Source organism: Mytilus trossulus, chromosome 7 (assembly GCF_036588685.1).
Source record: "Mytilus trossulus isolate FHL-02 chromosome 7, PNRI_Mtr1.1.1.hap1, whole genome shotgun sequence".
Taxonomy (NCBI): domain Eukaryota; kingdom Metazoa; phylum Mollusca; class Bivalvia; order Mytilida; family Mytilidae; genus Mytilus; species Mytilus trossulus.
The window spans coordinates 56555213-56579807 of record NC_086379.1 but is presented as its reverse complement, the minus strand read 5'-3'; the positions used below and the strand labels follow the sequence as shown (position 1 = coordinate 56579807).

The 24595-nt window shown below is 30.9% G+C and overlaps 1 protein-coding gene across 1 annotated transcript; it reads left to right on the top strand.

The window, feature by feature from the left end:
* Positions 1–31: 31 nt before the first annotated feature.
* Positions 32–24595, top strand: LOC134725373 (general vesicular transport factor p115-like). The gene is made up of 23 exons (XM_063589138.1): positions 32–163; positions 1670–1756; positions 2116–2180; positions 3331–3404; positions 3874–3977; positions 4278–4436; positions 4850–4970; positions 5850–6040; positions 6552–6627; positions 6848–6912; positions 8206–8294; positions 8978–9132; positions 11736–11941; positions 15009–15119; positions 15650–15771; positions 16462–16643; positions 17344–17462; positions 17822–17960; positions 18958–19073; positions 19329–19547; positions 20661–20810; positions 21872–22033; positions 22341–24595. The coding sequence occupies exons 1-23, from the start codon at positions 98–100 to the stop codon at positions 22404–22406; spliced, it is 2844 nt and encodes a 947-aa protein (XP_063445208.1). The 5' UTR covers positions 32–97; the 3' UTR covers positions 22407–24595.

Below are 24595 nucleotides of genomic sequence, written 5' to 3'. Positions count from 1 at the left end.
ATCCTTTAAAAACAAAAAAATACTATTATATTTATTTACTGCGAGATTGCCACGTTTAAATACGCATGCGCACACTCCGGAAGCCACGAATCACAAAATGGACTATTTTCGAAAATATTTAGGTCCTTCCCAGGGTGGTGTACAACCTACAGGAGCAGATACTGTTAGTAAAAAATGAATAACATATATCTTCAGAAAATTTAGAAAAAGTCAAATAACGCTATCACCCTGTACTTCAACCGTTTGCAACCGGCTGTTACCGGCTCATCGACTCGCTCAACCCCCTAACAAAAAAGTAACCATAATTAGTAAAATAGTAAAAAAAATATGTGGTCATTATATCATATTTAACCCTCTTGCTGCCGGAGGGACACATATGTCCAAACCGGCAGTGCCGGAGGGACACATATGTCCATGGCTAAATTTATGCAAGCTTCTTATCAATATCTCTTTCAATTAAAAAAAATAAGATTAAGCAGTGTTATGTTTTTCTCCGATTGGTCCAAAATGTAACGGTCATTATGTCGTGACGTCATATATCGAATGACATCGTTGTTTGGCATGTTACGTCACAGACATTGATCTGTCGTATTTTCTGGCATATCAAATGCAACTTTGAAAAACGGTTGGCAGCAAGAGGGTTAAGCATCAATTATATATGTGAGTGTGTGGCTCAGTGATTAGGACCGTAAGATTTTGCACTGAAGGATTTCAGTGCAGATCTGACACAGGGAGCTCAAATTGTTTCAAAACTTGGAAAAGGAGGGGGGAGGATTGTACACCTAACCTTTACATCGATATTTCATTTGTTTGCTATCACTGGACTGTAGTCATACACCTTACTATGCTTTGGAAATCTGTAATGCTCGAACTATCGGTGATTGCTGTAAATACAGCGCAAACACAATTCGGGAACGTCACTTATTTTTTATATTGCAACGTAAAGACTTTGTGACCTATCAAGTTTATACTTCGGCATCTCCATGGCCTGTTTAACGATGGTGCCCCACCATTTTTCAAATGTCTTGCGCCATTGTTAAGTTGTCTTCCGCCATTGTTCTAGACTGTTATCGTTTTTATAGCTCGACTCCATTTTTTTTTTCAATTATAATCAAATGCATGTAATTGCATAACCCTTAGGCTTTAGTTATACAATAATCTAATAAATTTCTAATGCCTGAGGGATATCCAGATTAAGATTGCTAATAACTTCTACCTGAGCTTGTACAGGTAGATCAACAAACAAGACGAGGACAGGAGAATACTATCTGAAGATAGAAGATTCATTTGCTGAATTATTCAACTAAGTTTCCGCAAATGCTTATGATAATTTGGTTGTCAGACATATTCATATGTTCAACCTTATAGGTACTTTTAAAAGAGGGTAAGACACAGAAACACTGATGGTACTTAATTAATGCATGGAAAACCATGTGTGTTGCAAAGACCATGATAATTCTGGTCAGGAAATCGGATCTGAAAAGTGCTTTCTAATACATTGTAATATCAAAATAATAACATGAATACAAAATTTACTAAAACTTCCTTAGGTTGTGAAGGCTGTATATATACATAGATTTAAATTACACAGCTATTAGTACCTACATTAAAACACAAAACTATATTTCTAAATACTCTGTCTAATGAATCAAAAATATATTGTATTTAGGTTGAAAGATTGGTAGACAGAGTTCAATCTTCAACATTACTGGATGATAGACGAGATGCAGTCCGAGCACTTAAAGCAATGTCTAAGGTACAATGTGATAAAAGCTAAGTGGCAAAGTATTTCTTTATTTTTAATATCAAAATCTAAACAAACAATTCTAGCCATAAATTCCTTCCAACTAAGTCTGGTGTCTTCATTTTTTTTTACCATCCAAAAGAATATATCCATTAGGTCATAATTATTATTTGTTGGATTTAAGAGATACTGATCTGACTGGATCTTTGTGATTTTGAAATTAAAATAATGGTTTTAAAGATTTAAAAAATTCCTATAGGAAGAAAATGTGGCGAAAATAAAATGACTTTAAACAAATGTACAAGAATTTTATTTTCTCAGAAAAAGTGCAATATTTATTGACTTGAAACAAAATTTTCATTTTTTTGTAGAAATTTCGACTGGAGGTTGGGACACAAGCAATGGAAATACTCATAAAAACATTGGAAACTGACAGGTTGGTATGACTATATAGAATATGATATAAAATTCATGAGACGTGCATTAGCATTTACAAATGTACAGTTAACTCTCGTTGTCTCGAACTCGCTTGACTCGAAATTTCGGATGAGTCGAAGTTTTCACGTGGTCCCGAACTTTGTTCCATATAAATGTATGTAATTCGACTCCTGATGAGTCGAAATTGGATGTGTCGAAATTTCGGTTGAGTCGAACTAAATTCACGATCCCAAGGTTAACAAAAGCATTCAAAATTTATTATTTATCTCGAACTAATACACATTATGTCAAAACATGACCTCCGGCATTTAAATGGATTGAAGAGTTAATCTGACAATACACGTGTAATTAAATTTCCAGTCACTGACCACTGTATTGATTTATGACATGCTATTTCCACGAGCGTTTACCTAAGATTATCTTTAATAGAATTTTTATAAATAATTAGTGATACATTGTTAATGTTCATGAAAAAGTATTTAAAATGTTTACAAAACAATTAATTGGGATTTACACTAATGAGCTTGGGTGTGTATAAAGTAAGGATTATGACTTCCGTTGATGATCACCTAAAAACTACTCAATCGGTGTCATTAATCTTGTTGTATTTTCTTTTATTAAAAGAAAGAATACAAAATGAACTTTAAACGACCTGAATAACGAAACTATCGATTGGAAATTACTCTCTCGGATAAAAGCCATAGGAAACAATTGTAACTGAAACAATTGAATAAGTAAAACAATGTTATTATAATAACGAAAGACCATGACACAAATACATCGATTTGATACCAGAATATCGATGTATTTCCCGGATTTATTTTAGCTTTACCATGCTAAACAAGAGTTGTGTCCCTTGTTCAGTCAAACTTCCGGTTTTCGTTTGAGTCGAACTATGTGTATCTCGAAATATTTCTCCGGTCCGGCTGACTTCGAGATAACGAGAGTCGACTGTATATTAAAACTTTAAAAAAAAAGACATTTAAGAAATCTTTACACCTGTAGTATAAAAGTATGTTCTACAAAAATTAAGTAAGCTGGCTTGCAATTTTTCAAGGAGTAGTATATTTACCATCAATGACCCTTATTTGGAATAATGACTATTCTTTATTCTGTTCTACAATTTGATATTTTGTTTGTAATTTCAGGAGTGATGCAGAGATAACAGGTTATGCCTTGGATGCCTTATGTAACATCATGTCCAATGAACCGTCAGAAGAAGGTAATCTACATCTAAATATTTTTTGAAACCAATTGTGTTTTCTTTATTGAATATGAAAGGAACTGATGCAGCAGGTTGAGTTATTCATTGAGATAAAAACTCCCATTCAGATGGTGAATAGTTAATTTGCATCCAGATCAGGGCTTCCAAAGAATATTTGAACCAGTTGACCTCTAGGTCAGATATAAAAATGCAGTCTTAGATTTGTCGTTTGTTTTATATCCATTTGTATATTATATTTTTTTTTAAATTGTCAAATATTTAAAAAAAAATGTTGATGTCTGTGATCTGTTTGTTATGTAATTTTGCAGTTTATAAATTTGAAATATAAGAATATTGATTTATCCTACCACTATACCCCTTTTATTTAATTTTGATATATATACTAATGCACTAGTGATTTCCTGTTGGTGGGATCAATGCAATTTGAACACTGCTCATTAAATTGTTTGTATTTTTTATTGTCCAGATGATGAGACTCCTATTCAAGTACAAACTGATCTTGGTCTCCAGTTTACAGAAATATTTACAAAGACTCCCAGTAATATATCTCTATTGTTATCTATGCTAGAGGTAAGACATTTGTAAATTTATATATGTTACGTATGCATTCAAATTTAGTTTACAAAACAATATTTTACCTCATCATTAAACACAAAATATAGGTTGCTTTTGTATTGAAACATTACAAATATCTATTTGTTAAGAACTACAGAAATATATAAAATTTACTTGAAAAAAAATTTGATGTATAAAATATAACATAGTAAATCAATAGCATGTGTTAAACACTTAAAAATTAAAAAATGTTCCGTAATTATATAATTTGAACTAAAGTATTCTTTGCTGTAGAAACTCATTGTATATTTTCAGGAATATGATTTCCATGTGAGATGGCCAACTGTAAAACTTCTTACAACATTACTAACAAATAGATGTAAAGAGCTACAAGAATGTATCCTAGTTAGTCCTATGGGTGTATCTAAACTGATGGACCTGCTTTCAGATAGTAGAGAGATTATTAGAAATGATGTAAGTTAAAGGGATAAAGTAAAATATTGTAATTTTATGCAATTATAACTTAAAAAGTATATTTCATGAAAGTTAACTTAAATGAATGTTCTTATATGTATAAAATTTAGACAAGCAAATGTCATGACTACTTTTGTATTTGTTTTGTCCCAATTGAATTGTCAGAGGATTTGACAAAATTAGAAATTAACTAAATGCTGTCTTGTGCATTTAAAATAATAAAACAGTTAACTAGGTGCATATTGAGTTGGCAGCATTGACATTTGACCTAATACACTAAATCACTGATCTATTTTCAGTGTCTGTAAGGCAAATATGTTTAATACTTAAACTATCAAATAATAAACACTCTCAAAGATGGGAACCTTCACTTTATAATGCTAAATACATTCGACTTTCTCTTTCTTCTTCAGGCCTTATTACTACTAATCCAGTTAACCAGGAACAATGGAAATATACAGAAGATTGTAGCCTTTGAGAATGCTTTCGAAAGATTGTTTAGTATTGTTGATGAAGAAGGAAACAGTGATGGAGGTAAAGCAATTTCTTATTCATGGGATGGTACTTATCTTTGAAAAAAATGATGCTAAAGCACTTTCCAGCTTTACAGTTTTGAATATGTGTTTTTATGCCCCCACCCTAGCAGAGTTTTAAGTTTTACCCTTGTGACGTTGTCTGTCTGTACATATGTATGTCTCAAAATTGGTTTCCACTCTCTAACTTGAGTTTTCCTTAACCAATTGTTATGAAACTTATACACAATCCTTATTACAAAAAAACACAGAGCGGTGTCACTTTAACCATTCTAGATTTATGCCCCTTTTTAAATGGAAATATTACAAATTTTTTAGTTTCCATTCTCTTACTGAAGTTTGCCTTAACCAAATGTTATCAATATTTATACATATGCTTATTACCTTAAAACAACAGTTTAAGTTATATTTTGTTAATATCAATTTAACCATTTATGAGTTATGTCACTTTATAAATCGAAAAAATCACATTATTTTTAGTTTCCGTTTTGTAACCAAAGTTTGCCCCAACCAAACATTATGAAATTTATATGTAATACTTATTACCACAAAACTCTGATCAAGCGCCAATTTAGGTAGGGACACTTTTAACGTACTTGAGTTATGTCCCTTTATAATTTTGTATGCAAGCAGGGGCATCATCTGTGTCCATTGGAACACATTCTCCATTTATTATTCAATATAACAAAATTCATCAGATAACACTCACAATATGTGATGGATATTTTTTTTTTTTTTTTAAATTGTAGCTGTTAAGACTTCTGAAAAATTTCTTTTTACTAAACCATCTGAACTAAAGAATACTACAAATATAAACAACTTTGTGACATGAAAAGTTTATAATATTTCTCAGAATGATTTTTAAAATTGTTTATTTTAGGTATAATTGTAGAGGATTGTTTGTTATTGTTGACCAACTTACTAAAGGGTAACATATCTAATCAGAATTTCTTCAGGGAGAGTAGTTTTATACAGAGATTAACACCATTCTTTGATATGGATTCTGAGGCTCAGAGATCTCAAGCAGGATGGTCAGCACAAAAAGTCACCAATATACATCTTATGCTAGGGGTAAGTTTACAATGATTCATATATCTAGTAGTGAAATTTTTTTTAGCTAAAGTTTATCTGAAGAATTTTCAAAAAAGGGATTTTATAAATGTGCCATTTTGTCAACACAACATAAACAAAAATTAATTAGACATCTAGAGGTCTTAAACAAAAAAACAGGTCTCTGTAAAGTATGTTTAAGCTCTAAATGAGACTTTAATGAAAAAAAAGTTGTGAATAGTGAATAAACTGAACAGAAGATATCAAAGATGTGCTATAAGCACAATCTTAAACTTAAGTTAATCTTAAAAAATGTTGTAGGTAACAAACTTGATTTCGTATATTTTTTACCTAAACCTCTAAATTCAATCTTTTTAAGTTTTCCTTTTATCCTTTGTCACTCATTCTCAATTTTTAAAATTTATGAAAAGATTATGTTTTTATAATAAGATCATACTATTCAGATATTAAAGTATACTGGTGAATATTGTTGAAAACGTAAACTATTGATAAGATTTTACTTCATTTACAGCTAGTCAGAAACCTGGTCTCACCCAATAATCCTCAACAGCAAACAGCAGCCTGTCAGAGAACTATGTTTCAGTGTGGTAAATATTTTGAATATTACACAAATAATATTTTTCTATAAATCAAAACTTTGTATAAGTTTTTTCAAGTATAGAAATTAAATATGTTATAGATTTTGCAGACTCGAAAACCTGATTGCAAAATTTTCTTACAAATAAAAAATTGTGATATCTAATGAAAAATATACTTGCAAAACTAGTAAATTGCAGATATGGTTATCATGTTGTTTTTGCTTTTCAGGTTTATTGATGAAATTATGCACAATTCTTATGGCAAGTGGAGTTCCAGCAGATGTACTTACTGAGGTAAAACTGCTACCAATATCAAGAGCACCATCTGACAAAAAAGATTATGCATAAACTTTCTTTTAATATTTTATAAGACTTTTGTGAGCGTCATTTAGCTTTTTTAACCTAATAGGCACAAGAAGATTTATACAATTGAAAACATGAACTAATGCATTAAAAGTTACATCTTGCCTAAGAAGTGAACACAATTTATTGGTGTGATAATAGACGAAAAGTTTATTCAACAAAAAAGATATAGTTATCATTCATACATACCAAATTGTCAGTCTTAAGTATATGTGTGTACATTATCATTTATACCTACCAAATTGTCAGTCTTAAGTATATGTGTGTACATGTTGACAACACACAAATATTCTGAAAACAAGTAAAATCTTAGATGCTATATCTTTATAATCATAACTGATGACATATTGATTTATCTTAACCCTTACCATGCGGAATTGTTTTTAGAAAATGTCTAATTTTCGTTTATTTGCAAAAATATGCAAATTATATGCAAATGAGCTTAGCCCTGTTGCTGTAGCATATTGATTTCTTTAAATCTAATATAGGTGATCACGGGGTGGGGTGGTCGGGTGAGGAGGCGGAATTTTTTTGACGGGAATTTGCCCCAAAGTGGGTCAACAGGTGCAAAAAACGTCAATTTTGCCGATTTTTCACCCCTTCTCTTGACCCAGAAGACCCAGGGTTGCTGGTTAAGGTATCCAGCTGTAGCCTGTGTGTAGAGTGGACCCTAGTGAACAAATAGACCCCAACAGTTGTTAGGTCGGAGTGAATCTGATCTTGATTCATCGGTCTACAGAAGGTCATTTGGACCCAAAATACCGAATTTCACGATTTTTGCCGATTTTTGACTTCGAATGGACCCAAAACCGGAAGTAGTTGTTTCCTATGCATATTTCAATAATAACAATGATCAGTAGTTATATGGCTGTGGGTTTGCACTATCTTTGCCAGTTTTATGCCTCTGAACTTCTTGTGTAAGATACAGATGTGAAGCCTACCCCTCCAGAAAACCGAGTTTTAGCCAATTTCAATTTTCCAAGTCCGTATTTGTGCTCAAAATGCTACTTATACATGAGAAACGTGAATATGGATAGCCTCAGATTGACGGAACATGCATAACTTTTAAAATAAGTATCATAAAGTGGACTTCTAAAAGTATGGAACGCCATTAGAGCCAAATAACGGTTATTAGGGTCCGCCCGTCAAAAGACGGGTACCGCATGGTAAGTGTTAAGATTATTTATCTTTACAGAACACAAAATTTTATCATTTTTATTTTAGACAATAAATACTGTGTCAGAAGTTATAAGAGGAAATTTACAGAACCAGGAATATTTTGCTTCAGTTTTAGCACCTTCAACACCACCAAGGTAGGAAATATCATAAAAAATATAAAATTGAGAATGGAAATGGGGAATGTATCAAAGAGACAACAACCCGACCATAGAAAAAAAAACCAAAAAAAAAACAAACAACAGCAGAAGGTCACCAACAGGTCTTCAATGTAACGAGAAATTACCCATCCGGAGGCGTCCTTCAGCTGATCCCTAAACAAATATATACTAGTTCAGTGATAATGAACGCCATACTAACTTCCAAATTGTACACAAGAAACTAAAATTAAGATAATACAAAGACCAGAGGCTCCTGACTTGGGACAGGCGCAAAAATGCGGCGGGGTTAAACATGTTTACCTAGATGTGATCGTTTTCTGTAGAAACATTAACAGAACTGATTCCACTACATAAAATATGTGCATTTCAACAATAAATGTCTCTTCAGTGATGCTTGAAGTCCAAATAATTAAAGATCCAAACCTTATTGAAAAACTGGAGAGCTGATAAACCAAATATTAAAATAAGGTATAGCCAAAGCTGGGCAAGTAATCAGGACTTTGCTTGAGGAAGATATATTCCTTAATTTGAAATTGTCATTTGTCAGAATTTTGAAAAAATCTCAATGAAAAAGAAATATGCTTTGTACAACATTTTAACGACTGATAGATAATTAAAGATGAAGTTTGATTCCATGATCATTTTATTTTTAATTTCAGACCAGCTATAGTAGTTTTACTGATGTCCATGGTTAACGAGAAACAACCATTTACTTTGAGATGTTCTGTTTTATATTGTTTCCAATCTTTCTTATATAAGAATGAAGTAGGCCAATCACAGATTATACAGACACTACTTCCTACATCATCTGATGGTTTGTAGTTTTATTATTTACATCATTTATATTATAATATGTGTACACATATAAATGTACATTGTATGTGTCTCAAAATGGTATTAAGTTTTATGAAGATTTGATTGATTGTTAAAACCTTATACTGATTATTTCACAATTCTTTTTTCATTATACTTTTAGTATACTTTGGTATCGTTGAAATTTTTCATCTTTTTTTAACTGTACCAAAAAAAAAACTGACTTAAAAGGGAATATTTGTTTCAAAATGTGTTAACCTTAAAATGATTACCAATAAGGGCTATTCCATTTAAACATAGCTCAACCCCAAGGAAGGCACCTGAAAATTCAAGGTACCCCCCATAGAAGTGATATTTTTCAAGTTCGGCAATGGTAGAGAAGTGTTTTTTTCTGTTCCACCACCACCAATAGAAGTGGTTTTTTTTAAATGCAGACACCTCCTACAGAAGCAATATTTTTCTTTATAATTTACTACCACCAACAGAGGCAAATTTAAAATTCTTAATTTATTTTTGTAAAGGCAAAATTGGAGGGTATCAAAATTAATTTAATTTTGAGATGAGAAAGGTTTCATTACAACAATCACTGTCAGAAACCTTTTGCTGGGTATATCGTGTTGTTTTGTTATATATACTGTATGTACCTATGTTTCTGGGATGTGGAATGGCATAATACACTGTCCGAATCGTGTTAAAGTCAAGGGTACAAGTTCACTATATTAATATTATTTTCAGAGGAAAGGAAAAAGTTTCAAGATCCAATTTATGGGAAGAAGCAAACCATAAATTATTTTCAATTCTAACGACAGAATATTGCTGATATCTTAAACTACATTTTGTAAAATAGTTTTGTCATTTTTTTTGTAAGGCAATACAAAGTATTCTGTTCAAATACTCCATGTTTACCTGTATATTTTTGTTATCACTTGTTCAATAAATTTATGCAACTGTTTGCACATCATGATTGGATTTAATTGAGTTGTTTGTTAAAATCACATACCCCTAGTTGCAATCAGAGATGGATCAATGATTTGATGTTGGGGGCAATGAAAGGCTAGGCCTAAAAATAGGGAAAATGGGCTAAAAAAGAAAAAAAATAGTGGAGGGGTGGGAGCACACATTTGTTAAGAGAAATCCTGGTCCACCCCTGGCAAGCACACTGAGGTTTGATAATAAATATTCATAACTTGAACTTTTAATCAGTATTAAGGCAGTCTTTCAATATTAAAGAGATCTTAAAGTTATGCATCTTAAAATTTCTGCTTGCACAGTTCACAATCATATAAAACTGAAGCAGCTGTGAATGTGTAAATTGAACTTTGACCTTGAAAATCAGAGAGATTGCTATGTATATTTGTGTTAAATAAAAAATCTTGGAATGTTGCAGGAAATTTAGGCCTACAAAAAATAATGTTGTGTTTCCAATCACCCCCTTGAAATTTTAAAGGGACGGTAGGTAGGTATTTTTTTTTATTTTTTTTTTATATATTATTAACAACCGTGTATTACATAACATTTCGTGTTTCTACTGTATATAATTTTTGACTTTTAGCTTGACAAAAATAGTTGACGATAGACGAAGTGAAAAGTATAGAGCTCCTGCATCCTTGATGCAGCAACTGAAATATAATACAGCAAGCTATAAAAGCTCAATCAAACCCTAAAAAAGGGCAGCACTACCCCTTAGAAATAAGCTCAAGTTATATAAAACTCAATTTCCAGTTACCAGACACAAGTTTGGAATTTAATAGAAAGAGATTGATCATATTAACCCACTTTAAAAATCTCCCTGAGATAACTTTTAGTTTACCCCTTTTAAAATCCCCCTGAAATAACTTTTAGTTTACGAAAATACCCCCGAAAAAAAAAATTAAGTCCAAACCTAAAAAAAATTTGGGCAGCACTTCCCCTAGGAAATTAGCTTTTTAAACCCAATTCCCCTATTTCAGGACCAAAAGTTTGGGATTGTCTGAGAAAGAAATTGAGAAGATGTGGGGCAGATTCATTTATAGGAACATGAACCAAACATCATCCCAAACCTACAGATAGACAAATATATTATGTACACTACCTGGCAGGACCAAAATTAAAAAAAAATAATGTTTGTTTGAGGTAGCCTGACTGAGCCGATTGAGAGCCTCCCGACTGTAAAATTTTTATTGAAAAAAAATCGTAATTATTTTACGATATCCGGATTGTTTTCGTTTCTTTTCCGTATCCGGTTGCCTTTTTCTCTTCTACTTTGATCCTGGTCGCAAATGCGCTTTGAACTAAACCTGGATTCCTGCGTGGTTCAAAGCGGTAAACTGATTCGGATGTCATGTTTTGGTTTGGCCGAAATTGTCAAACAAACGCAAAAAAAAAACCACAAATGATTCTCTCACCACTCATAAAACAGCCCCCCAGAGAAGCATTTTCATTCAAGCTAACAATATACATGTAGAGATGCATTTTTTATCAATACACACACCTGGATAGAAGCAATTTATTTCCGACAACAGCCAGGGATAGAATTTTTTTTCTTTGCCGTCCGTGGGTATGAGCTATGTTTAAATGGAATAGCCCTAACAATTAATTCAGCAATTATAATATAATTTATTTCAGTAAACACAATAACTGCTGGTCAACTATTGTGTGGAGGATTGTTCAGTGCTGATTCCCTGTCTAATTGGTTTGCAGCTGTAGCTTTACTCCATGCCATAGAAGATAATCCATCTCAAAAGGAACAGTTATTACGAGTCCAGTTAGCAACTAGTATAGGGAACCCACCAATATCATTATTACAGCAATGTTGTAATATATTAGCACAGGTAATTTGACATACAAATAAAATGTTTTCTTTTTCTTATTTTTGTCAATACCAATTATTTTTTCTTCTTGTACTATATTGCTGGCTGTGGTCTTGAGTGTGTGTTAAGACTACATTGTTGTAGATCTTTGTTCCAGTAGATGTCACCGGCAGAAGATAAACACACTAAAGACCTATATTAAACATGTAGTCAACAGGTGTGGTAAGGCTTAGAAGTGCCTTTATCATGTATTATACTGCAAACATTTATGAATTAAACTTTTATTATCCATTATACTGTTTTCATGTACTTCTGAACAGAATGACTTAATATTTTCTGAGCTGTTTGACAGTGATGATTTGTGATGTGAGCATTTATCTGATTTTTCCTGGCACTTCTTCTTTTCTGATATTAAGAATTTTTCAATCTGCTGAATTAAGTTTTTTTTTTTCGTCACCCATTTCTCTAGAAAGTACTGCTCTGCAGAAAGACTATATATTAAATCTGCAGCTGAACAGGAATAAGTTGTAATGAGTGATTTTCTGACTTTTGTTGGACATCTTCATTGTGTGTTTAGATACTGTTATTCATAACTGGAGTTTGCTAATCACAGCTATTTCTTGTTGTTTCTTTGTCCTGAACATGCATGAAATATTTGCCACTGGACATTAAGCAACCAACATCAATCAATCTTGTTGGTTCTTATTTTATCAGAAACATTTGGTTAATTTTTTTCTTATACTATATTGTCAGTTGTGGTCTTTGATGTGTTAAGACTACATTGTTGTAGATCTTTGTTCCAGTAGATGTCACCAGCAGAAGATAAACACACTAAAGACCTATATTAAACATGTAGTCAACAGGTGTGGTAAGGCTTAGAAGTGCCTTTATCATGTATTATACTGCAAACATTTATAAATTATGAACTTTTATGATCCCTTATCATACTGTTTTCATGTACTTCTGAACAGAATGACTTAATATTTTCTGAGCTGTTTGACAGTGATGATTTGTGATGTGAGCATTTATCTGATTTTTCCTGGCACTTCTTCTTTTCTGATATTAAGAATTTTTCAATCTGCTGAATTAAGTTTTTTTTTTTCGTCACCCATTTCTCTAGAAAGTACTGCTCTGCAGAAAGACTATATATTAAATCTGCAGCTGAACAGGAATAAGTTGTAATGAGTGATTTTCTGACTTTTGTTGGACATCTTCATTGTGTGTTTAGATACTGTTATTCATAACTGGAGTTTGCTAATCACAGCTATTTCTTGTTGTTTCTTTGTCCTGAACATGCATGAAATATTTGCCACTGGACATTAAGCAACCAACATCAATCAATCTTGTTGGTTCTTATTTTATCAGAAACATTTGGTTAATTTTTTCTTATACTATATTGTCAGTTGTGGTCTTTGATGTGTTAAGACTACATTGTTGTAGATCTTTGTTCCAGTAGATGTCACCAGCAGAAGATAAACACACTAAAGACCTATATTAAACATGTAGTCAACAGGTGTGGTAAGGCTTAGAAGTGCCTTTATCATGTATTATACTGCAAACATTTATAAATTATGAACTTTTATGATCCCTTATCATACTGTTTTCATGTACTTCTGAACAGAATGACTTAATATTTTCTGAGCTGTTTGACAGTGATGATTTGTGATGTGAGCATTTATCTGATTTTTCCTGGCACTTCTTCTTTTCTGATATTAAAAATCTTTTAATCTGCTGAATTAAGTTATTTGTTTTTGTCACCCATTTCTCTAGAAAGTAATGCTCTGCAGAAAGACTTTATATTAAATCTGCAGCTGAACAGGAATAAGTTGGAATGAGTGATTTTCTGACTTTTGTTGGACATCTTCATTGTGTGTTTAGATACTTTTATTCACAACTGGAGTTTGCTAATCACAGCTATTTCTTGTTGTTTCTTTATCCTGAACATGCATGAAATATTTGCCACTGAACATTTGGTTCTTATTTTATCAGAATTATTTGGTTTATTTTTTCTTATACTATATTGTCAGATGTGGTCTTTGATGTGTTAAGACTACATTGTTGTAGATCTTTGTTCCAGTAGATGTCACCAGCAGAAGATAAACACACTAAAGACCTATATTAAACATGTAGTCAACAGGTGTGGTAAGGCTTAGAAGTGCCTTTATCATGTATTATACTGCAAACATTTATAAATTAATTCAACTTGCTTTTCTATACATCATCGCAAAAATACTTTCAGGAGGATATATTTTTTGTTTAAACTGTCAGTCCATCCTTGCTTTCGCAACAAAAAGTTCCCATATGATATTTGAGTTACTTTGCTGGATTGGTCATCTGCTTGGCGGTATTGAATTTTATCACATCGCATCTGTCTATTAGACAATTATGCAATGTTTGCTTTTATTTCAAATCAATACTGTAAATTCAGAAATTATTTTGTGCATTTGTAATTTTAAAATGAACAAAACTGTGAGTTCAATTATTGCGATTTCAGGAAATTCTGCATATATTAGAATGTGAGTTACTATTATTGCGATACTCACGATGCCGCATTATTTGTGTTAATAAAAACCTTGAAATGATTTATGAATTCACAGTATGCTGAATTATCTTCCACTTTCAAATGATTAATTTGACATGCAAGATTACACCTTTAATCAGTTGTCATTCTTTGTGGGTGTTCAACCTTTGCACGGGTGTTATACCAAATAGAATGATATAAAATTACGTGAATGCACATTTTATGCACAATTGTGCATTAAGTTTATTTTTCTAACAATAAAACTTTCACAATAGATGATTTGATGGTCACAAGCACAGTTTTAATGGTGCCATAGAGCTGTACCATTAAAACAGATATTAGAACTGTCAAATCCAAATAATCTCTGCAAACAATTACTTCATAGCTTGACAGCAATGATTTTTAATGTGAAAATGCTTTTTTTTTTTAATATATTTATTTTGCTATATGGTGGGTAAGACCTTTACGCAAAGGAAATTTGTGCATGAAGCAGATGTTTTGACCCCAAATATATCACAACCATTGTATTTTCATTATTATGTTATATGGAACTTGTTTCTTTTCCAGGGAGGTAAGATGCAGACTCGTGTAGGTTTACTGATGTTATTAAGTGCCTGGTTAGCAGATAGTACAGTCACAGTAGCACATTTTCTTGCCAGTACAGCTAATGTACCATTTGTATCCTTTTGAATAAGTGTATCACTCATAGAAAAAGTCTATTAATTGTTCTTAGTCGAGTGGTGAATAAATTCCATCATTTTACCAAGGATCTATAAACTTCTTACTGAAAAAAAAAGTAACAATGATAACCACTAAGAAGTTGAGATAGGTGTCATATTAATGTGTAGTAAAAGTGATTTAATATGTTCACAGCCTTGGTAAACCAAATGATAAAAAATACAAGGTACATTTGTACATAGAAAAATACGCAATAAAACTCAAAAATTCAAAAATCTAATGTTTATAGAATTATTGTTGAAAAAAATAATACTACAGTATAAATACCTCTGACAAACATGGGCATTGTAATAAATATTATTTGACAGAAAATCATGGTTAGTTTTTCCATGCAGATTTTACATTAAAATAACTAGAAATCAGCTTGAAAATTAGACCAGAGTGAAAGGCTGTTATTAAAATGGCATTAAGACATCTTATTTTGGTAAATTTTCTTAAATATCATATTAAACCTTAACTGATGATATTAGCTTATAACCCAAGTATCAGCCTCTGACAGTGATGAACATGAATTGTTAGTCCAGGGTTTATGTGCGTTCCTGCTAGGTATATGTTGTCTTTATAATGATGATCAAAATGAAACCTTTAGTAGGTGAGTAAATTGAAAAACATTTTGGGAACTTCAGTTGAAAGGCTTTAAACAGTTCTACTTTGGGAACTTAAAATAATTATTATGGTCATATATGATGAAATTGCTTGCTACTTTAGGAATTAGCTAAGATAGCTACAGTTTTGCCATTATATTTATATGTTCTCCTGAACAAAAAATCATTGTGTGACCAAATAATGAAAAAATATTGTTTCAGTTGTTTCAAATTTTATAATGCACGTCATGCAAACTGAATACAAATCAAGCTGATAAATTTTTCTTGGAAATTTTGTTTTAAAATTCTAATATTACACCTTTAATCAGTTGTCATTCTTTGTGGATGTTCAACCTTTGCACGGGTGTTATACCAAATAGAAAGATAATGTATACATGTGCATTAACATGCATTAAGTTTATCATTCTAACAAGAAAAAAAATCAACATAAAGAATATAAGAAAACTAATAAAAAAGCATTCATGTTGCCATAATTTATAACCTGAAGACAAAGTTTTAAAGAATAATATTTCTTCATTCGTTGTAATTTTATAGAAGTAAGTTAGTTGATACATTGTGATAGATAATCTAAAAATATTAAAAAACAATCTCATTGTTAAAATGAAATTATAGAAAAAGACATTTGTAAATATGTCTTTCCATGCCTATAACCATTCTACATGTCTTTATATTTTCAGAGCATCGTTACGACAGATTATAGAAAGAAGAATAGGATTAGAAACATTCACAGACAAATTAACACAAATACCAAAATTTGAAAGCTACACAAAAGCAGCTAAGAAACCACACCTTAATAGTAAACAAGCCAGCGATATTATATTTGATTATGAATTTACCAGTATATTTAAATCCTTGGAATGTAAGTCCATTTGTTCTTCTAAAATTGGGCATTTATTACGTTTGCAGATGAACAAACAATTCAATTTTTTTTGTTCCACTAATTTTCATTGTTTAAAGAATGAAATAACACTTGGTAAATTTATGTGTCCTCTGAGTGCTTTTCAGGATTTACATTAAGTATTAATGTCTAATAAAAAATAAATAAAAACCACAGATGTATGAATACTGGAATTCAAATCTGGTGGGATCATAGTTTTTCTGGATTATCTTCTATAGGGAATGCTTAAACCAAAGATTCAAAGCCAAGAATGTGTTTATACTTGAATACCTGAGCTATACAAGCAAAAACTTTGCAGCATGTTTAAATCGCTTATCATTGTAAACAAAATTGTTGTCCCTATTTTGTCCACTTCAAACATTATAATACCTTTCTATTGTCCACATCAATCATTATAAGACCATACAATAACTACCTTAGGAAAACAATCTTCTGTAGTGATGAAAAAATGCACATCAAAATCAAGGAAAGTTTGTATCTTTACATATTAACATCACAAAATGCATATAACTTTTTTTTTATAAAAATCCTTACATGCTTTAAAGCACATGTTTGTCTCTACTCAAATTAATTTTGAGGTTTGAAATGTTCACATTTATCTAAAGTTTCCGATTAACCTTATTGATGATGTTGTCATTTTAAATGGTATATTTCTTTACAGCTGATGTCTTGAAAGCAGTGTCATCAGCAGCTTTCATGGAAGAGAGTAAAAAGAAAATGGCAAGCATGCAGGAACATGAAAAAGTGGTTAATCAATATAAAGGTTTAATTCAGGAACAGGTAATGTACTTTAAAACCTTTAACAAGGCCAACTATTTCGTTACAAGGAAATTGATCAATGTATGTACAACAACCAAGTCATGTACAAAAAAAACCAAATAATTAATCAGATGCTATTTTCTGTGTAAGCTATGTTCACTTAATTTGCAAAACATTTTATGAATCAACCTCATGAGGACAAAGAAACAAAAAAAGTTATTCTTGTTATAATCATATCTTCAGCAAGTTGTTCAAACTCTGATTTTTATGTCGATGTAAAAAGCAAAAGAAAATAACTTATGGCTATTTAAATTAATATTGTGGCAAAAATTGAGGTCATTCCTGTTTTCAATACATGTACTAAAATCCTTCTTTTTCAGGATCAAGAATTAAATGAGACAAAACAGCTTTATCAAATCATTCAACAAAAATACACCAATCAAGAAAAAGAAATTGGAGAAATGAAAGATTTAATACAACAACTTAAAGATAAAAATGCACTTTTAAAGGCACAAAAAGGTATGGACTTACATTGAAAGATTTTATCAGCAACCTTTTCCTGGTTTATGCCTCACCTCAGATATAAGCACCACCTATAATAAAAGGGGACACTCTTTTTCTGGTAATATACATTTTTTTTTTGCAATTTAAAAAAATGTCAACATCATAATGAAAAGGTTTATTAGGTTTCAAGAAGTTCTGACTACAGCTTTATGACTAAATATTGTAATCGGAAACTTTAACCAGATATATTTCTATGATCAGCTAACTGTGAAATTTTGGTCAAAACTGTAATTTGGTATATATTTTAAAAATAATACATCAAAATGAACATGTATTAAAATTCAAGTGGATGTGACCACAGTTTAAAAGAAGACATGATATGATTGTGGATATAACTATCCACCAGGTACCAAATCATGTAGATTGAAGTAACAATATTTTGTCACAGTATTGCCTTCAACAATGAGCGAAACCCATTACATGAAATAGGCTTATGAGGGAACACTTATATGCCAAAATATACACCTCTTTATTGTAAACTACCTTTGACAAAAAAACAAAAATTGCAGTCTGATTTGGGACTAAAAAATAAAAGTTAAAGAAAACAAATCAGCACCATTGCCAAAAGAAAAGGCACAAACTAACAAACAATAACTACCCCCTCCCCCTCCCCCCTAAAAATACATAGAAAAACTAAAATTGGGTGACTTCAACTAAACTCAGTTTATCTGGAATAGATAGTACTTTTGGGCATTTTATCAACCAAATTTGAGGACATTAACTGTCTTGTAAAGTTAAATTGCTCATGTTACATTGGCTTAGTATGGATTTTTAATAAATTCATCATTTTTGGCAGTTTATCTTCACCTTTTATGCACTATTATAAGTTGAATTATAATAAGCATACATCTAAATGATCTGATATACTTTTTCTACATATTTAAAATATACTCACCCACTATACAAATTTTCCCATGTACTTCTGAAAATGTAGTATTAATCTTCATTGTAGCACCAAGTCCTGCTGTTGAAGATGGTAAAAAAGATGAAGAATTACGTTCTTTACAACAAGAAATGGAAAATCTTAGACTTAATTTAACAGAAAAAGACTCAGCTTTAGGGAGATTAGTGAGTATAGTGTAACATTTAATTTCACCAAATGATTTACATTGATATGAATACAATGAAATGTAGTCTAGCAATTAGTTTTCCACACTAAGGTGGACATTCACTGATTTCCAGTTTTACTTTTACAAGAAAAAAGTAAAAGTTACATCAACAAGAATAGGCAGAACTTGATTTTTTTATTTAGGAAATCTTCTGTTTATTTCAAAATAAAAAACAAAAAGATGCAGTCTTATACTTTGAAAATTTCTCTTACAGAAAGACGATTTGACAAGAGCTGAAGCCCAGATCATTACTCAGAACGACACAGAAGAAAACAAAGAAAACAATCCTAGTGAAATAGCAGTTTTAAGTGCTACTGTTAATAGACTAAATATAGATTTAAAAGAATGTAGACAAATTATAACAAATAAAGACTCAGAAATTAGTAGATTACAAGTGCAATATAATGAAGCTAATAGAGAAGTGGAAACTTTGGTAAGTTTATATGCCTGTTGGTTTTACTTTTATATAGTTCTTCTCTCACTGGAATGAAACATAAAATAAGCTCAAGAAATTGATTTGCCAATTTTTATGCTTCATTTATGGGCATTATGTTTTCTAGTCTGTCATTCGTCTGTTCGATGGGCATTATGTTTTCTGGTCTGTCTGTCCATTCATCTTTTCATTTCGTTCAATCCGCTTCAGGTTGAAGTTTTTGGTTGAGGTAGTTTTTGATGGAAGTTGAAGTCCAATCAACTTGAAACTTTGAAAACATGTTCCCATTTCAGATGATCTTTCAAATTTTAATGCCAAATTAGAGATTTCCCCCCATTTTCACGGTCTACTGAACATAGAAAATGATATTGCAGATGGGGCATCCATGTACTTGGAACACATTCTTGTTTTTTAGATATTTTAAAAATCTATTTGAAGCTAGGAACATACCTTTTTGACCGGAAATGAAATATGGTGAATTTTCTTCTTTTTCTCCATTTTTTCTGTCAAATAAAGACCATCTTTTCAATGCATACATTAAGTTTATTTTAGCTTGCAAACTTATTCTTTCATCCAGTCCTTAATATTTCTACAAATTCATTGTTTGTAATTTGATTTCAAGTGTCTTGTCATTTTATAAAAGTTTTAATAGATGGTTTTTTTTTAATTTTCACATTGAAATAACTCTTTAATGATAAGTTTCATTACTAAAAAGCACCTTTAAAAAATAGCCAAATCCATCTAAGTCATTTTTGCCTGAAGGTATGAAAATCAACAGGTGTATATAAAGTAATTCTGCAGTGAAGATTTTTTGTCAATCAGTTGAAAGATCATCAGTGCTGTTCCAGAAAATACTATGTCCCCCCCAGGGACGGCACTTTTTTTTAACCCCCACCACCCACAGAAATAAAATTTAATTAGAACAGTACTCCCTTTGCATTTTGGTATTTCAAATACAACCACCCACATAATATTTAAAACAATTGCCTTCCCTGGGGGGGACATAGTATTTTCTGGAACAGCCCTCAGCATTTTTGTAGAAAGAAATAACTATTATTGGACACTAACTTTTCTTTCAGCATTCTTTTTTCAAATTCTTTTTCTATACTTCAGAAACAAACAGCTGTAGTAAATAGTCATTCAGAAGTGGACACTAGTAGTTTAGAAAAGGAAATTAGTAAGTTAAAGGAGGAAAAATCACAACTGATGGAAAGAATAAAGAAATCTAACGAAGAAAATCTCAAAGCAATCGATAAATATAATGTGAGTAGATATTACTTTGTAATTTATATATAGAATTGTTTTTACTCTTTAAATTTTTGTAACTTCAACTTGACCTTTAATGGATTACCTTTATAACTTTTTATTTGGATGGAGAGTTGTCTCATTGGCACTCATACCACATCTTCCTTTTTCTTTTCAAAGATAATGTTGATTCGATGTGTCTTTTTAAATAATTTTTAACCTGATTTTTGTGACAAAAATGTCGGTTATTAATTTGGGGATGTACGGCGGGCGGGCGGCAAACAAATGTTGTCCCTGCATTAACTCATGAACCGTTAAACTAAAGCTTTTAAGATTTTAATATGTTGTTACTTACAACTAAATGAAAGTCAAGTTCAATAATAGTGATTTTGACTTTTACCGTTCAGGAGTTATGGTTCTTGAAAGATTTAAAAGTGGAGTTTCAAGTCGTGTCCGTGCATTTACGCATGAACTATTCTACCAAAGCTTCCCAAATTTTAATATGTTGTTACTGATGACAAAATGGAGGTCAAGTTCAAAAATGACGATTTTGACTTTTACCGTTCAGGAGTTATGGTTCTTGAAAGATTGAAAAATGGTGTTTCCAGTCATGTCCATGCATTTTCTCATGAACCATTCAACCAAAGCTTTTTAAATTTTTATATGTTGTTACTGATGACAAAATAAAAGTCAAGTTCAATAATGACGATTTTGACTTTTACCGTTCAGGAGTTCTTGAAAGATCGTAAAATGGCGTTTCCATTCACGTTATTGCATTTACTCATGAACCATTCAATCTAAGCTTTTCAAATTTTAATATGTTGATACTGATGACAAAATGGAGGTCGAATTTGATATTGACGATTTTCACTTTCACCATTCATCAGTAATGGCTCTTGTGATATTGCCAGGACACAAATAAATGTTAATAAATCTGGTTTGCTGTCGTTGTGACAGCCTCTTGGTAGTGTTGATAAGATGTGGCTTTTTAAATATTTTTAATGAGAATTTTAGGATTCATATGATGACTCTTTTAATGTACTTAATATTATTTTCATTTTTTCTGTGTTTTGTTTTAGAAACTAGAAGAAGAGAAGAAATCAATAGAAAATGATAGACTAGGTGTAGAAGATGAGTTGGACACATTGAAGAAAGAACAAGAAGATTTACTAGTTCTCTTAGCAGATCAAGATACCAAAATAGATAAATATAAAACAAAATTGAAGGAATTAGGTGAACAGGTAAGACCAAATCAGTTTCATGTAGAAATTAAAAATTTTAACCAAATAAAATGTGTGTCCCCCATGTTCTTGACAGTAATTTTATTCATATGATATCAAGCAGATTTTCTACTGGTATCATTTCATTGTTTATGAAACCAGTGATTATTGTTCTATAACAGATGCCTTCAAATTATGTTGAATGCAGTACTTTATCAGGATATGTTTTTATCATTTGTGGTGGTGCAAATTCTATTTTGAATGTTAATTGAGATATATTTCAACTGCATTTTAAGTAAATACATTTGAGTTTCTTCCTTTATTTTAGATTGAAGATGATGACGATGATGATGATCTAGGAGATGATTTAGATGATGAAGATGAAGAATCATGATAGACAAAACTCGTTAAAAAAGATTAGAAATCTAATTACTGTGTTATCAGTAAGAGTATGGGGCCAAGCGAGTGTGCAGCTAGAATTGTAAAAGATATCTATGATGGATACTTGTTAACATGGCAAATAAAAAATATTCAATGAAATGTAATTGATTGATTGTTACCAAAGTTTAATATCTGAAGGGCAAAGTGCTATTTTGAAACACTATTTAGTGTCCTGAAAATTGTAGAAGTGCATATCATATTCTGGGTTTATTTTGTTAAAATTGGGGGATTTTTTTTTAATGTAATTGCTAATTACATAAGGTATTTAATCTGCTTTCTAATTTGATGATTTTTCTATTCAGAATCAGAATTTTAAATCTTTAAAATTATATGACAGTATACAGTATAATTTTAAGACAGATATTATTTATCTTAATACTTTTAATAATGACTAATTATATTGAAATTTGAGATATTCAAAGATGCATTACATATTGGTCTATTAAAAATTAAAATCATTATTTGTAAGTTTCATTTTTTGGTGAAACATAATTTTTTAACTTATTAGCATTAGCATCATAACAGAATATTATGAGTATTTACTAACTTAATCTTAAATTTAATTTGATGAAATAAGCTTGACAATTATCATCCATATTCCAACCATTTTAACTGATAAAGAAAAGTCATAGATATAGATAGGAATATAATAACGCGTGTCTGTCCTTGCCTTCTTTAGAAATACGAGCTGAAACTATTTTTTTCATCTTGCCTGCATATATGAACTTATGATGAGTAGAAGTTTATTCCAACTGTTTTACTTTAATGATGTAAGCAAGAGTAATTCCTCATTTATGGACACAGTAGTTTAATGTATGTCTGTGAGTAGTTAACAGGGTTTCCATTAAATGATAAAGAGTGTATGATAAACATATCCAAAAAAACATGCTTTTTGTGGGGTAGAGCAAGAAATTCATTTATAGAGCTTCCATGTCATACCACGCTTTGCTTTTGTAAAGCAAATATAATAGTAAGAGTGAGTGCAATAACATTTTGCTTTTAGATGTACGGTGTAATTGGAAAGGGCATATATAGAGATCATCTTTTCATGGTAAAATTTTTCTTTGAACATAAAAATGTGATTTTGGATATAGTTTTGAACAGATATTCATTATACAGGATGTGTCTTTTTTGCCTTGTAAAACCAATACATCAAGGAAGATTTAAGATTTTTTTTTTTTATTTAAGGAGAAAATGGGTAGGGGTACATATGATAATATACATGATGTTATTTAAGAAGTGTGTATCTCTCTGCTGTGTTAAACCAAAACATCAAACATGATGCCTCTTTTTATGTCTTTTAAATGACATCAATTCTTCAAACCAGCCAATCTATTACCAATGAAAAATTCCACAACTCGAAGGGCTGAAATGGAGAAGGTTCTATTAAGTAGTCAGTTTATTTATTAATTGTTGTTTGCTGAATGTCTAGTGGTAAATTATGTAGAATCATAGCACTGCTTTATATATACAGAATGATGGAGCCTATTGTTAGCTTAAAGTGGAATGAGTCTACTGCTGGACAGACCATTCTAGAGATAAACTAATATAAAAATTCTTTTTAAACTGATTTATAAATGATAATTTTTTTCTTCAAAAAATGTAACTGAGTGAAGGATTTTATTTATTGGTAGTGTAAATAAAATATTGAATGTTTTGTGTTCCTGCTTTAATGTGTTTGAACCAACGATAAGTTTATTTATTTCTAACCTTGTAAAGTACTATGTTATTTAGATTTATAATCTATATTTTTCTACAAAATCTGTGATATTTTTTTCGTTTCTGCTCGAATGCAAAAAGATTCAAAATGTAACACTGCAATTCTTAGGTAGATACTAGTGTATTTATATGTTACAATGTTCAGTGTTTTTTTTCCCAGCTGTAAAAATTAAATGTTATTTTGAAAGTGCATTTTAATGTATGTCAAAATTAGTTGATCACATTTTGTGTTCTTTAATTTTTTTGTTTAGTCTAGTCGTCACTCTTCAGACATATAAAAAATGTTAGTTAATTAAACCTTCATCTGCATAAATACAACCATTGTACAATAGTATGTAGTGATATTTAATTTCATGAATGGCCCTTGTTTGTGTGTGTGTGTGTGCATGATACTCTGTCATATTATTTAGAGATTCAAATGTT

Excerpts from the sequence above, each read along its gene's own strand:
- LOC134725373 (XM_063589138.1), top strand. The coding sequence starts at position 98 with ATGGACTATTTTCGAAAATATTTAGGTCCTTCCCAGGGTGGTGTACAA. Across the intron at positions 6,628-6,847 it reads GAGAACTATGTTTCAGTGTG|GTTTATTGATGAAATTATGC; the intron begins GTAAATATTTTG and ends TTTGCTTTTCAG. Across the intron at positions 6,913-8,205 it reads CAGCAGATGTACTTACTGAG|ACAATAAATACTGTGTCAGA; the intron begins GTAAAACTGCTA and ends TTTTTATTTTAG.